The 16,907-nt window shown below is 38.0% G+C and overlaps 1 protein-coding gene across 1 annotated transcript in view; it reads right to left on the reverse strand.

Moving 5' to 3' along the window:
* The window catches only part of IFT80 (intraflagellar transport 80), a 101,681-nt gene that overhangs the window by 30,616 nt on the left and 54,158 nt on the right, over positions 1-16,907 (reverse strand). Inside the window, 4 exon segments of the mRNA XM_074190838.1 lie at positions 3,940-4,103; positions 12,191-12,265; positions 14,215-14,333; positions 16,071-16,250. Of these exon segments, the coding sequence (XP_074046939.1) occupies positions 3,940-4,103; positions 12,191-12,265; positions 14,215-14,333; positions 16,071-16,250 (538 nt within the window).

Genomic DNA, 16,907 nt, shown 5'->3' on the forward strand with positions numbered 1-16,907 from the left:
TTTCTCTGGTACAGGTATCATTTCCAAGATATTTTGGGAACTTAGTCAAATCTACAAGGAAAAAAACTATTCCCCAATTGATAAATGGTCAACAATATGAATAGGCAGTTTTTTGAAGAAAAAAATCAAAGCTTCAGTAGCGATATTAAAAATGTTCTAAATAACTAATAATTAGAGAAACACACATTAAAACAACTAAGGCACCTCCTCACATCCACTGGATTGGCTAAAATGACAAAAAAAAGGAAGATACTAAGTGCTGGAGAGGATGTGGGAAAACAGGCTCCCTAAGGGATCAGCAGAACTGTGAAATGGTCCAATCATACTAAAGAATGATTGGTAGCCATTCTCCTTTAAAAGCTACTAAGTTGCACATACCCTTTGATCTAAAAATACTACCACTAGTACTTTTGGACCAAAATGATAAAAAAGAAAGAGGGACAGGAACCATATGTACAAAAGCAGTTCTTTTGGAGGTGGCAAAGAACTAGAAACCAAGGAGATGCACTTCAACTGGCAAACTGTTGAATGTGAAAGAATTATGTTATAAGAAATGATGAAAGGTATGGTTTTGGAGAAACCTGTGAAGACTTGTATAAGCTGTTGCAAAATGAAGTAAGCAGAATGAGGAGCACTATTTACATAGTAAAAGCAATATTATAACAATAATCAAGTGTGAAATTTTAATCAATACAATCACCAACCACAATTTCAAAGGACTCATGATGGAAAATATCATTCACCACTAGATGAAGTGAAGAAGCAAGATTGGGGGAAGATTGTAAAACTCAAATAATATCTTTAATAAAAATAAACTTAAAAAAGATGAAGTGAAGAAAAATATATATTTTCTTTCTCTTTTTTTCAGGGGAGAAGGGGAGAACATAGTTAATGAAGAAATTTGTTTTGAATGTCCATACATATTTGTAATGGGTTTTGTCTTTCTTGCCTTTTCACGGAGTGGGAGATGGGAGAGAGAGGAGAGGAAGAATTTAGAACTAAAAAAGTCTATGTGCTTTAAAAAATATATATATATCACAAAATATATATATATATCATATATATATATATATAAATAACACATATACATACCACCTACTTCCCATGGTTATTGTGAGAATAAAATGAGTTATTTGTAAATTATTCCATCTGAAACATTTATCTTTCACCATAAGAATAGAAATTTTCCCTAGATCTCAATAGAAGAAATGATCTAGAAGCATTTTAAAAACATCAGCTAATATACACAAAAGTGATGAGTTGTTACCTAGAAGCTAATAGGAAAGAAATCTCCTCCTTACTCTCTGGGCAGATATAACCATCCAGGGACCACACAATTAGGCAAACTCAAAACCAGTTTAGTTTTGATTATCATGGAAACGGGATCAAGCAAAGGACTACTGAATAGGGAGTAGGGAATTCTGAAAGATTGTGGGGAATAGGAAAAATACTGTAGACTCTGATGACCAACCATGATTCAAGAGCACTCAAGACAAGAGCAGTCACTGATACAAGGAATTGGTTTTGCTTGACTTTGTCTGCTTGCAAGAAGGATTTTGCTTTGTTTTGTCTTCCCTTTTTAATAGGATTGCAGAGAAGTGGGAAGGAGAAACAATAGATTTTTTTAGTTAAAAATTAGTAAGATAGGATGCAACACCAGCCCTGGAGTCAGGAGGACCTGAGTTCAAATCTGGCCTTAGACACTTAATAATTACCTAGCTGTGTGACCTTGGGTAATTCACGTAACCCCATTGCCTTGCAAAAACTAAAAAAAAAAAAATTAATAAGATAAACTTAAAATGCATTGCAGAATAAGAGATGGGTAAATATTTTAATTCTTAAAAAAAAGAGAAGCCAATAAAATTTATAAACTAGTGAGCTTGATTAGATACCTGGCAAAATTCAACATTAATAAAGTGGTAGTTAGGAAACCCCTAGAAAAGGAATCGATGATCACAAAAAGCCAGTATGGTTCTCATAAGTACAGGTTATACTGGATTAGCTTCATTTTTGACAGTTGGATGAGATGGAGATCAGAGATGTCATAGAGTTAACCTAAATTTTAATAAAGCATTTGGCCAAGTCTCATATTATTCTGATGGTAAATGATGGTACAATTAGAAGGATTTGAAACTAGTTGTAAGCCCCAAGTGCAGCTACATGAATGGTCTAGTGCTAACTGAGAATTTTGCTGGGAATGCCCAGGGAATGGTGTTCAGCTATCATTTCACATTTTTATCAATCACTTAGCTGAGACAACTAGCTTGCTTCTTAAATGTGCAAAGAACAAACTTGGGAAGAAGTCACACATCGTATGACAGTCAGAATCCCAAAAGATCCTGCCAGGCCAGAATCTCCTCACATTTAATAATGATGCAGATGAAGGCTTACACTTGAGTTTTAGGCTTTTGTCTTTTAAAATACACTAAGTTCAAGATAAGAGATACCACTTGATGGCTGGTCTGAGAGTCAGTGGCCTGCAAGCTCATTCTGAATGAAGAGCTAACAAAGAGAATGTGCTCTCAGGCTTCTCTTTTGGAGGTGGTGGTGGTGGAGGTCATAGCCACAACATGCTCTGCTCTGGGTAGAAGACACCTAGAAAACAGTGTAAAGGTCTGGCCCCATGTTTTAAGAACTCACATGGACACATTAAAAAGTATCTAGATACACACACAATCCATGACTGGCCTGAGACTTGGAGAGAAGATTCAGAGAATGCATGGAAGGGTGGTCCCATGGAAGAGGATTTAGATTAGATGCCCAAGGGGAGCAAGCACAGGGGAGAAGTTGCAAAGAGGCAAAGACAGGCTTGAAGTCAGGACCTATCCCCAAGAGATTGGGCCACCTCCCAGGAGTGTCCTCAAACACAGGATAGATGCCGACTTGTCAGATCCACTCAAGAGGGCTTCCTGCTCAGATCCATGATTGACTGCATTGTCTCTGGGGTCCATGCTTCTTATAAGAATGTAAAATATGCTCTCTTCATATCATTGGGTGAGCTGGCCAGAAGGGAGGGCTTTCTAACTCTCTTACAACACCATTTTAGGTTCTATCTGAAGAACCTCTTTATAATGCCAGTTTGGCCGACCAGATTCACATTCATGTGACACATTTTCTTTGCTACTAATAAATAACCCCATGTTATTAATAAACAACACCCAAGTTAGTCCACTCTCTGGTATAGTGAGGCCTTTTATAAAATAGCTTTATTACACTGCAGATTGCCCAAGTATTTAACAAATATAAAATTCTTACATATATTTAAGTGCCAACATATTTAAAAGTCAATATCTCTTTGAAAATTGCTATGACTTAAAAATTCAACATCCAGTGATCAATCTAGTGATGCTCCTCCCTCAACTTAGCTAGGTTGGTCCTTGAACACGTGGCCCATTGCCAGGTCTGCATGTGAAGTGCTAGCAGAGCCTTCATCAGTCTCTGGTTTCTGCCACACTAAGGCTGGCAGGGGAACAATGATTTATAATCTTTGTTTCAATATAATCCAAGTCAACAAGTGGTGTTTAGTGAAAGTAATATAAACATCTAAATTTGAAAATGAATCTATTTTAAACCAAAATTAAGAAGATTATTATAACTATTTGTTGTTGCCTAAGATTTAAGTCCAAACTTGGTATCTTTTGAAAACAATGCTTTCAGTTATTGAACTTCTCTACTGCAGCGTAGGTTCTATTAGATTGCCAAAGCTCTGCTCATGGCTTTAGGGATGATTTGCAGGCCTGTCACCAAAGGGTCAGCAGAACTAAATCTGGAGAAGTTGGCTACAGCAACTCTTGACAAATAGTCACTAATTCACAGTGTCCACAATCTGTGGTACTTGCCCAGGGTGAAGCACAGACCCTTGGAACCCAAGAAGTGATTCTTCAATGGTAATAACACATTTACATTTTGAATGTGGGTGAACAATGAAAATATACATACTTTTCTCATCAGCTTTGTCTTTTATTGCTATAGTATCATTACTTAAAGATACTGTTTGGGCATTCAGAATATCTGTTCTCATCCCTGAAAATTTTGGAGAGGAAATGAATCATCCTTCATAGGAATATAAGTATATGCCTCCTCCGTCAACAAGAAGAAAATGCCTAGAAATAGAAAAAGTGACAAATTAATTTTCCAAATTTCTCTCTGGACTGTTTTTTTTTTTTACATCATTTGAAATGATGAGGGTTAGCTGGGTTTAGGAATGACAATTCTCTTTGCCATGTTCAAAGAAATCCCTTTAGTTCTGTACCCTTATTCCAATAGCTCCAGCACCAGTATCTTTTCTTACCGTCTCATCCTCCTAAGCAGTATTTTACAATACTTACCACTCTGTCTTCCTCAACATTCTCTATTCCCTTGATTTCCAACACATTAAAAAATCTCATTCTCCTGCTATTCCTAACTTTTATTTCTTTCATGGCTCCTTCCCATCCCTTTAAAATAGCTGTTCTTATCTTTGGTTCCTATCACTTCTCTCTCAACATTTTCTCATAATTTTATTCACTCCATGGGTGCAACTATCCAGATACCTCCAAAACTTCTGGCTCTAGCCCTGACTTTTGTCCGCATCTCCATCTGGCTGGTTGGCACCTCACCCTCAAAAGACCCCTAACCTAAACTTCTTTGACATCACTACTTCTGTCACCGAGAATGTCATTTTTTGTTTCCCACATTTGACCTCTTATGCTATCTTTGTTTTTCTCTCTCCCTGTAGTCTCATACACAACCACAATTCACAAGCCTCCTTCATGGGTCACCTCTTGTCTCCCTGTAACTGTGTCCTCAGTCAGGTCACCACTGCCATGCCTTTGGGTGGTGACGATAATGCCTTAAACTCAACAATGGCCCCCTCCATGTGAGTTCTCACATCACTACCACTAGAACTTTCTTCAGGCAGAGTCTGGTCATGTCGCCCACATGCTCATCCTCCTTCACTGGTTTCCTAAATATCTTCTGAGTGAAGCCTCCTTAGCCTGGCACTCAAGGCTCCTCAATTCAATCAGCTTAGAATTATAGTATTACTAATTTTATACTAAGCCCTAAATATTCCCATACAGATATCCTATACTCCCACCCAATTCGCATTTATCTTTTTTTTTTAGGTTTTTGCAAGGCAAATGTGGTTAAGTGGCTTGCCCAAGGCCACACAGCTAGGTAATTATTATTAAGTGTCTGAGGCCAGAGTTGAACTCAGGTCCTCCTGACTCCAGGGCCAGTGCTCTATCCACTGCACCACCAAGCCGCCCCTCCAATTCACATTTATCAAACACCCATTTATTGTTGTGATGAGTACTGGGGAATAAAGACAATGAAAAAGATTCCCTCTGCTTCAGAAGCTTAGGTTCAACTGGAGGGATGCAGTATGTCCCAAGGGAATTAATGCTTTGAAGGAGGGACAGGTATAGCCAAGAAGTGGGCCTTTAGGTGAAGAATGTGAAATTAGTCTGCAAAGGAGTGCTGCAGGCAGACTGAGTCAGGCTTCTTAAGTAAAGGGAAGCAGTGTGGCAATAGGGAATCAAAAAAAAACCCTTTTAAATCATCAACAACACTGCCAACCCTGAAACAGGGATGGGATACAAATGTCACTGAAGTTGTTACTGCCCATCACAGTCTCAACTCCTTGAGTTGGAAATGTGTGGGAGATCACTGGAGAAGAACAGGATGGTTTCATTTATTTTAAATTTTTATGTTACATACATTCCCTTCCCTTTCTTTTTTGTAACAAGGAAATATGGTTTTATTCTGGAATGTGCGTGTATGTGTGTGTGTGTGTGTGTGTGTGTGTGTGTGTGTGTGTATGACAGAGATAGGCAGGCATAGGGAAACAATTCACTGAATATGAGCTATATTAGGCAAGGAAAGCAAAAGTTAATTAAAAACTTAATTATCTTGTTATTTTGACAGAATGGTGCAAGGAAACAACAGAATGGCACTGCTATTTTATAACATAAAATGGGCAAAAATAACTGCATGTTCCCAATTCCCATCCATGAGCCATGAGTCCAAGGTGCGGTGATCATGTAAGGGAAAGGAAAGGGATGGATGCATGATTTGTTGCAGAGACAGCCAATTAAGATAGGCGAGATGACACAAAAGGGAGAACAAGTGGAGGCTGCTGTCCTGAAGAGACCGTCGGGTTATCATCTCCTTCCTTTGCTCCCACTGTTACTGGACCCACCACATGCTTCATGGTCCCTTTCCTGATCCTTAGGACTAAGCAGCCACCATTGTATCCACAGAGATGGAGAGAAGAAGGGGCTTCAGAGAGCAACTCACCCAACCCCATAAATGGACCTGAGACTTTGAGACATTTGATGGATGTGAATACCTCATGGCTGACAGAGCATGGGCCTTAGTCCCAAAAGTGGAACAATTAAAAAATTTAACAGCATCCCATTTATCCTCACCCTGGGAAGTCCAAGAATTGATTTTCCTTCTGTAAAGACAGACATAATTTCCCAACGAAGATGTGACTGCTGATTTTCCCCTTGTGTCCCCAACACAGTCCCAGGTTCATCAAATATTTCATTCCAAGCATTGGGGCACAGCGTACCCGGGTAACAGAAGCATTAAGAGAGGAGGGCTGCCTTCATTTTGGAATGGCTCCTCCTCACCTGGGGCATGTATGTACGTGTGCACAGGCGTCTGTATGGACGCCTGCACTGCTCATCACAGCCCACACAGGTGGCCATCCCCCAACTCCGTGACCAGGCAGGACCACATAGACCTTCCTCCCTGGGAGCTGACTGCCACAGCAGGGCTTCACCAAGAAGGGCATTGGACCCCATCCTAGGTCTGCTCTCTGGGGTCTCAGGCCCTCATCACAGGCATTTCCTCAATTATGTCTTTCCTACTATTCCCTACATGGAGAGTGCCTCTAAATATGCTACATTCATGAGAACACCTGCCAACAGCCCAAATTCTGCAAAGACTGGGTCAGGCCAAAATTCGCCATCATATGGTATCACCAAGAGTATTTTTACATTAAACAGGTCATTTTTTGCTAAAGAGCTTGGGATAATACAGTGTGTTTTCTATCTTAAGTAATAAATTTTCATTATTAGTGCGTTGTTTGAGAGACTAACCTTATAATGAAATTTTACAGAAAACATTGTTTAAAGCTTTGAACATGATGTAGTACTGTATGTCAGTTTTGTAGTTTTCAAAGAAATTCATTTTTTTACTTTGAGTTTCAGAATTTAGCATTTAACTTCCACCATATAATACTCATGTCAGAAGGAATCTACCGATCTATTGAAATTATTGCTCCATATAGTAAATAAATCAGGGTGGAGCCAAGATGGTGGAGTGAAGGCAGCATTTCCCCAGCAACTCCCCCCCCCCACTCCAAAAAACAAACAAATGATGACTCTAGCCAAAATTTAGAGGGGCAGAACCCACAGAAAGACTGAGTGATACATTTTCCCAGTCAAAGATAACTTAGAAGTTCTGCGGGAAAGGTGTGTTTCACCAGGACTGGGGGTTGGAAAAAAGCCAGCCGTAGCCCAGTCCAGCCCAGAGATCACTTGCAACAGCTTGAAGGGGTGGGGAGAGAACTCTGCTACACCAGAATGAGTGTGGAGTGAGGGGCACCCACAGAATCTGCAGTGAGAATTGGGAGAAAGCAGCCTGCACCCCCAGAGACGGTAAGGGAAGTCTGCAGAGATCTCTCTGCTCTCCCTCAGGGTGGGACTCTGCTGCAAGTCTACACTCAGATCTAGGTTGCAGTTTGGGCTTCCATACTAAGACAGCAGGACACAGAGGAAAAATTGGGAGGAGAAATGAGAGCCATACAGAAAAAATCACGAAAACTGAATCAACAGCTTGGTGAAAGATATACAAAAATATACTGAAGAAAATAATATGTTAAAAGCCAGTTTAGGCCTAACAGAAAAAGCAAAACAAAAGGCAAATGAGAAGAATGCCTTAAAAAGCAGAATTGGCCAGCTGGAAAAGGAGATAAAAAAAGCTCTCTGAAGAAAATAACTCCTTCAAATGCAGAATGGGACTAAAGGAAGCTGATGACTTTGCAAGAAATCAGGAAGAAATAAAACTCTTCCAAAAAAGCCAAAAATTAGGAAATGTGAAATATCTCATTGTAAATAAATCATTTTGTTTCCTTGAAGACATTTAAAGAAAGATAGCTAGTAGGCTTCTAAAAACCCATTTCAGGGGCGGCTAGGTGGCGCAGTAGATAGAGCACCAGCCTTGGAGTCAGGAGTACCTGAGTTCAAATCCGATCTCAGACACTTAATAATTCCCTAGCTGTGTGGCCTTGGGCAAGCCACTTAACCCCATTTGTCTTACAAAAACCTTTAAAAAAAAAGTCTGTTGTGCCTCTAATTACTGCCTCTCTTAACCTTTTATTAGCATCCCCCACCCCCTTTCTTTTATTCCCTTCACTTTCTACTGTCCTTTTGAGTAATATAGATTTCTATTTCCAATTGTGTTTATATACTCTTCCCTCTTTGAACCAATTCAGACGAGAGTGAGGTTTAGACATTCTTCACCACCTCTACCTCCCTTTTCCCCCCCCTTCACTATAAAAGCCCTTGCTGGCAAACCTCTTTTTATGTGAGGAAACCTACTTTTCCCTTCCCTTTTCTCATCCCTCTTTCTCATCCCCTACAGGTTTTTTTGGTAGATCATCAGTGCCCTTCAACTGATTTCCCTAATAATGATAATGTTCTTAATTACATATTTCGTCTTCCCATATAGAAATGGAAACAGTTTAACTTTATCAAGTACCCTTAAGATTACTCTTTCACATTTATCTTTTTACGCTTTTCTTGAGTTTTCTGTTTGTCATGATTTTCTATTCAGCTTTGGTCATTTTATCCAGAATGCTCCAAATTTCTTTATTTCAATTCCATATTTCCCCTGAAGGAATAAACTCAGTTTTGCTCAGTAAGTTATTCTTGGTTGTAATCCTAGCTTCTTTGCCTTACAAATATCATATTCCAAATTCTTCACTTCTTTTAACATGTAAACTGCCAAATCTTGTGTGTTCCTGACTGTGGCTCCATGATCTTTGAATTATTTTCTCTCTCTGGCTGTTTGCAGTAGTTTCTTCCTGACCTAGTAGTTCTGGAATTTGGCTATAATTTTTTTTACCTGGATCTAAGATATTAGGGCAATCTTCCTTGATAATTTCTTAAAATATGTCTCGCTTCTTTTTTTGGACATGGCTTTCTGGTAGTTCAATAATTCTTAAATTATCTGTCCTCAAACTATTTTCCAGATGAGTTGTTTTGCCAATGAGACATTTCAATTTTCTTCTACTTTTTCATTTATTTGATCTTCGTTTTATTGAAATCTCAGTCATAAGTTTCCACTTTCCCAATTCTAATTTTTAAGGAATTATTTTGAGTGGACATTTAAACCTTTTTTTTTCATTGATCAATTCTGCTTTTAAAGGAGTTCTTTTCTGTAGTGAATCTTTGTTATAATTTAGGCCAATTTTGTTTTTTTATAGTGTAATTTTAAGGGGTTTTTTGTGCCTCTTTTACTAAGTTGTTAATTCACCTTTCCTATTTTTCTTGCATTACCCTCATTTCTTTTCTCAGTTTTTCCTATGTCACTTATCCCTTTCTTTAATGATTCCAGGACTGGGGTTTCTTGGAGGGAGAAGAGCAGGGGGAATGGCTCATAGTTCTTTCACATTGTTATCTTCTACTAAGTTTATGTCCTGGTATTCCCTGCCAGCAAGGAATAGCAGCTTTTTATGATCAAGCTCTTTTTTTGTTGTTGTTCACTCATTTTTCCAGCCTGTTTCTTGACTTTGAACTTGGTCATATTTGGGATCTGCTCATCTGGGGAGGATGCACTGGCCCAATCTTGAGGCTTTTTCATGCTGCTATATTCAGACCTAGTTCTGGAGGTCTGCAAGTTTTCAGTGCTTCAAGATGGGATGAGCTAGGAAGAGGTGTGATCGTTGCTCCCCTAATCTGCAACTCTGGTCTTCATCTAGAAAGGGTCTCTGCACCCTGCAGCTTCCAGGTACACATCCTCCCCTTGGCCCTGAACCTGTGATAAGAGCCCCTATTCCTTGTGATTCATTATAAACACTCCTCTCACCCTGGAACTGAGACTCGGAACTGATTATGGGTAAAAGGGTTGTCAATCAGCACCAGCTGCCCCCCAGTGCCAGGTCCCCTGCCATTTCTATTTAACCACTTATCTGACTCCCCTTACCCTCTTTGGGCTAAGAGCTGTTGCTGTTACTGTCACCCCCAAAGCCCAGCACTAGTGTTTCTATGTGCTCCAAGCTGGCAGCCACCCCAAGGTTATTGACCTCCTAAGTTCTCTTAGGCTGGATAAATGTCTCCTCCTGACTTTTTATTGGCTCTGTCACTCCAAAATTTGATATAAGTGTTATTTTAAAGTTGTTTGGAAGGGAATGATGGGAAAGTTCAACTGGGTCCCAATATGTACTCTTCCATCTTGGCTCCACCTCATCCTAGCCTCTACTGGGTGTATTCTTAAATTTAATTTTGAGCCTAACTTGGCATCTTAGGGATGAATGTTCCAGATACATTTATTGATATACTCTTACCTGAAGGAAATAACTTTAAACTACATGTCACAGTATGAACAAAAGGCATTTTTCATTTATTTAGTTTTTTCTACATGGATTATTAATCTTTTCTGAGAATGTCACAGACAAAGTAATCTTCTGTATACCATTCCACAAAAAGAAAATCAATTTCTAAACAAAACTAACAATATTACAAGTATGGTATGTTGTAAAGACTAAAAGTCCACCAACAGACAAAAGTTCTATACATTGGTTATGGTCACAACACAATTATCAACTCAGTGGAATACAAAGTCTTTGAGGACTAAAAGGTTTCATTTTTGTTTCTGTTATGTTTGTTAATTTGGTTTGAATTCATCATCATTCTACAAAGGAAATTTCTAGATAAATAAAGTTTATTTCTGTATTTTGTGGACATAAAATGTATTACAGATAGTTCAATCAACAATCTAGGTCCATTCCTCCTTTCTAGCCTGTTACCCTATGTCTACTAAACTTCTCTGAAAAAGAATTGCTCCCTTTTTCATGAATTTGTCCTGCATTTCCTTTTCCATACATTTGCCAAGATTCCCCTATGGTAAAATACACTGTGCTATCATCCTCTAGAAGTTCCTCACAACCCTCTTTTTCTAGACTGGAGTTTCCCACATACTATAGCAGGGAAAATCTGATGGCCAAGTCTATTAAGAATTGCTGGAATCGGGGCTGCTAGGTGGTGCAATAGATAGAGCACTGGCCCTAGAGTCAGGAGGATCCAAGTTCAAATCTGGCCTCAGACACTTAATAATTATCTAGCTGTGTGACCTTGGGCAAGCCACTTAACCCCATTGCCTTGTAAAAACAAAAACAAAAACAAAAACAAAAGTTATGATGAACAATTCCTGGAATCAAAGATGGAGCTTTAAAGTAAGGGTAGTAGGAGAGCAAGTTTAGGCATGAAGAGGCCTTTTCCCTAACAACCTAAGGTAATAGGGGTGCTCCTATACTTGGCCTCTGGCTGACTCTCTCTAATAAACAAACGTATTGATTGTGCACATTGTTTAAGAACAATAATGGATTCATGTTAAATGGGACTTTTGGAGTTCTCTTTAAAACAGAGATTACAATATAAAATATAGAAGTAACATACAAAGTATATTTTCATGATTGAGAAAACTTTTCCCTTAAGAAAAATATTGTTTCTTATATTTCCAAGCTTAGTGTTTTAAAGTTATGGAAATGCCAAGTTAGGATTTTTTTTGAAAGACAATAAAGCAAAAACATACCACATATATCTTTAAAATAAAATATAATGCTTATTCTGGGTATTTTCTGTTTCACAGTATGTTATTTTAAGATTTTGCCAAAATAAACAGCTAACTAAATGAAATCATTCTCTTTTCTAATCGAGATGTCAAAAGAAAAAGCAAATAGCTCTGAGGAGGTCATTTTCTTTCCTTTTAAAAATATATTCTGCTATGAAAATAGTACCACACTCAATAATGTTAAATATTCACAGAGCAATCTGTGAAATTTAATTAAGACTTTTAAAACTATGTGTTGCTTTTGATTTGGTCCTAGTATTAAAGAATCACAATGTCTGAAGAGAATGTGGAGGTCATGCACATTTTAACCTAAATCTGAATTATCAAATATTAAAATAAATTTTACCTTTCAGCCTGAAGAATTAAACTAACAGTTCCTTCTTTCAGGTCAAATATAAGTGGTGTATTCCAGTTCTTTGTACTAAAAGAAAAATAAAACATAATTTGTTAACATTTGAAAAACATAAAATTAACAAATAATCAAATAATTCACTTAAATATTTTATGTAAATTTACATCTTCTAAAACTTTTTCTGGCATGTTATAGTAATAGATTATTTTGAGAGTACAATTCAAAAATGCAGTGCTTTTGATCACACATTGGACTTTTTTAAATGGGCCTCAATTCCATTCTGAGAGCAGCCACCTTGTGAGCTACGTAGCAAAAATGATGATCTAAGATATTTTCGGTCTAAATTTCTTAAGAGCAACAAAGGATAACATGAAGGAAATGATGATACTGTTTGTCCTTTGTTTTCAAAGAAGATCATGACATCAGGGAGGTGATGCCATGACAAGCACAAGAAATGGATTTGAGTGAGGGGGTTGTACTAAGTCCCCAGCCTCACTTTCTCTAGAGTCATCTGGGTCCAGTGGCCAGATATGAATCAGGACGACTGGAGATGGCCCTGGATTTGAGGCAGTCAGGGTGAAGTGACTTGCCCAAGATCACATATCTAGTAAGTTGTGTCACTTGTCTGAGGTCAGATTCAAAGTTCCATCCTCCTGACTCGAAGGTCAGTACTCTGTCTACTATGCCACCGAGTTGCTCAACATGAGGGAAAAGGGGAAAAGGGGAATACTATGGGCTGGGCTAGGATAGTGCTGAAACACAAGTCAGGTGGACATAAGGTTTATTACAGCTGGGTGCATTCCTCCTTTCCAGCTTGCCATCCTATGTCTAGTAAACTTCTCCAAAACTGAATTGCTCCCTTTTCTCTCTTCCTTTACTAAACTGCTATTTCTTTCATCAACTTCCAGGTGGTTAAGGTTATCCAAGATGATAGTGTAGCAGGCTTGCTGTAATACAAAATTCAAGTTTATCAATAAAACAAAAGCTACATTTGATATAATCATAGTATTTATCTATTGGTTCTGATAATAGAGTATCTACACTACTTTTGATAACACTGAACTTTTAAGAAAAAGACAAATCATTTTATTTTTTTAATTTATAAAATTAAGATTTTTACAAATGACAATAACTTCCTAAGTATAAAAAAAGTGATGGCAAATGAGAGAAATGACAACAAATAACTACTTATTAATATCTGGATTCAAAGTTCTGTCTCATTTTGCTTCTTCATTCAAAGTCCAAACCTTTTAAAAGGTCAAGGCAGCCTCTTGAGGACATGGCTGCAAATGGGATTGGCCTAACCCAGGGGACAGTAAGTCTCCTCTTATCTTGGGGCAGACTCTACCCAACTGAGAAAGTTTATTTCTGATTAAAGATAAAGAGAATCTAATCTAGGTGAATTCCAGCCCACTGTATAATTGAAGTGGTCTGGGATGGATCCCTTTGACTAGATTTCAAGCTAAAAGTAGTCTGGATGGGGGTGGCTAGGTGGTGTAGTGGATAAAGCACCGGCCTTGGAATCAGGAGTACCTGGGTTCAAATCTGGTCTCAGACACTTAATAATTACCTAGCTGTGTGGCCTTGGGCAAGCCACTTAACCCCATTTGCCTTGCAAAAAAAGAACAAAAACCCTAAAAGTAGTCTGGATGACATTGGATTTTTTTTTGACTGGATAGCTGGGAGGCAGCTGAGTCTCCTGGATCAAGTCATCAGCAGGAGGAGTTAAAGATACCTTCTCATTAATTTGTCCACCCCTCATTGACAGTTCACCAATCAAGGGTTGATCTCCTCCTGCCAAGGACACCTCTATGGTCTGTCTTTGATTACTAAGAGAAACCAATGACAATCAATTTATTGATTATCTGATAGTATAATTAATAAATTGATTATTAATTATGTAGAAACTTGACTTTTTGTACATCTCCCAACTAAACTATGCTTAAGATGAAGTCTATTAGTACAAATTTCTATAGTAAAATAAAACTTTAAATTACTAGGAAATTCAAGATGCTTACGAGAACACATAACATTGAAGAGATGTTGAAACAACCAAATGTCCAAAGTTCAAAGATGCTTTGATGACCCTATCACGGAATTCCAATAAATCTACTGCATCATTAAGAACATTCCGAACCTAAGAGGGTAAAATAAAATAAATCTCATTAAAGAATATATATATTAAATGTGCAAATAATATTTAATTAGGAATTTAATAAATCAGAAATCAGGGGAAAAATCTAAACAATCATAATAATTTGAGAAAAATCATCTTCTAAAAACATGTGGAGATTCAACAGGGAATGAGCAATAAAAAACAAACAATAAGGAAAGGCATAATTACAAGCAGCAGAAGCCATCACTGATTACAAGAGGACAACTTGAGAAAAAAGCCAAGATTATACTTTGGGATATTATTAAAGTAATTGTGACCCATGGACCTGGGAATTATGATATTATGGAGAAGCTACATTATTATAAAGTTTACCACACTCTGCTTCAAAGTGTTTAAAATGGTTATTTTCTGGGAAAAGTAGTAAAAATATTAAAAGGTTTGAGGAAACTAGTTAGAGTTATTAGTAAGGAGATAAGAAATTAATCAGTGGCCACATAGAACCAAATCCACAACAAAAGAACAACACATTCTTCTTTTTTTTTCTTAATTTATTTAAGGCAATGGGCTTAAGTGGCTTGCCCAAAGTCACAAAGCCAGGCAATTATTAAGTGTCTGAGGCTGGATTTGAACTCAAGTATTCCCGACTCCAGGGCCAGTGCTTTATTCACTGTAACACCTAGCTGCCTCCAAATTCTTCTCCTTTTAAAGTAAAATGTTACTAATTGGGAAAAGGACAGTAACTAAGATCTGTGCTCTCTCCTAGCTTTGGCAAAGGGAGGCTGGTACTTACACACATTTCAGGTAGGCTGTGAATTTGCATGTGAGAAAAAGATTATCTTTATTTTCATGATCCTCTGTTTTCCTTTGCATACTACATATTTTATTTTATGGATTTAAAAACATAACCCTGAGAAGGGCTCCACAGGTTTCATCAGACTGACTGCCCAATGGGTCCAGAACACAAAAAAAGGTTGAAAATCCTGGAGTTAAAAGTAACAGAGAAGTGGTTTTCATCCACAGCCATACCACCCTGAAGGCATCCAATCTTGTCAGGAAAAAAAAAATGGCTTTCAGGGAGCTTAACACTAGTCTGAGAGAATTTCAAGTTGGAGATACTGTAGACAGGCTTCAGAAGACCCTGGAAGAGTCAGGGTTCATTATATTCATTTAAATGAAAACCAGGGCTGGATGGGTCATGGTGATTGGTAACAGTTGGAAATCAGTGGAAAAACGTATCAACCTCAATTTATTTAGGAATAACTTAAAACAGCAATTCAATTTGATTTAGTAAACACTTCTAAAAACAGCCTACTAGTCACAAGACACTCTCCTTTTTAACTATAACAAAATTCTTTACAGTTGAAACAAATTGTTATGTTTTAACTGGGGGGGGGGGGGGACTGTTTGTAAAAGGGAGTTAATAATCTCTGTTGATGAAGTCATTCTCCCAGAACTGGAGGTTCAGCAGGTCACTACTAACTTGAGTTGTAAGCTCCAAGTTTAAGAAGAAAGGGAGGCAGTTCTAAATTATAAACCAGTTCATGAACTATTCCAATAATCTTGTCATAAAACAAATGTTTTTAAAGACCAATGTTCCTTCCCAGTTGACTGCATACTCCACCCCAATCCCACAGAGAAGGCAGTGAGTACTCCTTAATGTCTAACAAGGCCTTCTGAGTCATTAGTGGTCACTCCATTGACCCTGTGTTAAAAAAAAAACCTATCATGGACCAACTCCAAGACATCCCGAATGCATACTTGCATGGTCCTTCTTTTTGTTAAGGTCACTTCAAAGTTCTTCCACTCCCAACGCTGCTCCACCACATGGGCAAACACGACCTGTCCATTTCCACAAGCTCCTGCGATCTGGGTGCCATCAATTGACCAAGCAATATTGAATATACTGCCAGTATTCGGCTTCTCTAAAGCATAGGACCACTAGGGAACACAAAGCAAAAGAAACTCCATTGGTGAAGGACCTTCTATGTGTATGTCAAGAAAATAATCCAAGTAATGAAAATGCCTGCACCTAGGCATCATTTTATTTTTTAAAAATGTCATCATATCTGTAAAGTACTCAAATGAAATAATAGAAAAAGAAAACAGTGTGGGCTCAAGAATTGAAAGAAAAGGAAATTACTTCCAGTAACAAATTTATCATATTGTCCAGAGGAACTCAAAGTTTCTATGGTTTTCTACAGTTTTCTACAATTTTCATTTTAAAAGACTAAATTCTCTAAATTCTTTTAATTCTGACTTCAGAACTTTACTCAAAGAAAGCCCCAAATCAATTTGCTCTCACTGAGGGTGTTGGAAGGAGACAAGGGAAGACCACAACTGAACAGATTAAAATCCACAACAAGTTATTAAGCACCTACCAGCAAAGTCCCAGACAAATACACAACATTGACCCAATAAATACAAAGCCATCTGGGAGAGACAGAAGGCCTGACCCTCTGCCCTTAGCCTGGAGTCTGCTACTTGTGACCCTAAACAACACTTGGATGTCACTGTTTAAAAGACTGGCCTTGACTTCAGTACTAAAAGAACTCCACTTGGTCCAATATAAAATCGAATTCTCTCTTCCGTTCCATC

This window comes from Macrotis lagotis, chromosome 6 (genome assembly GCF_037893015.1).
Source record: "Macrotis lagotis isolate mMagLag1 chromosome 6, bilby.v1.9.chrom.fasta, whole genome shotgun sequence".
NCBI classification, from domain to species: domain Eukaryota; kingdom Metazoa; phylum Chordata; class Mammalia; order Peramelemorphia; family Peramelidae; genus Macrotis; species Macrotis lagotis.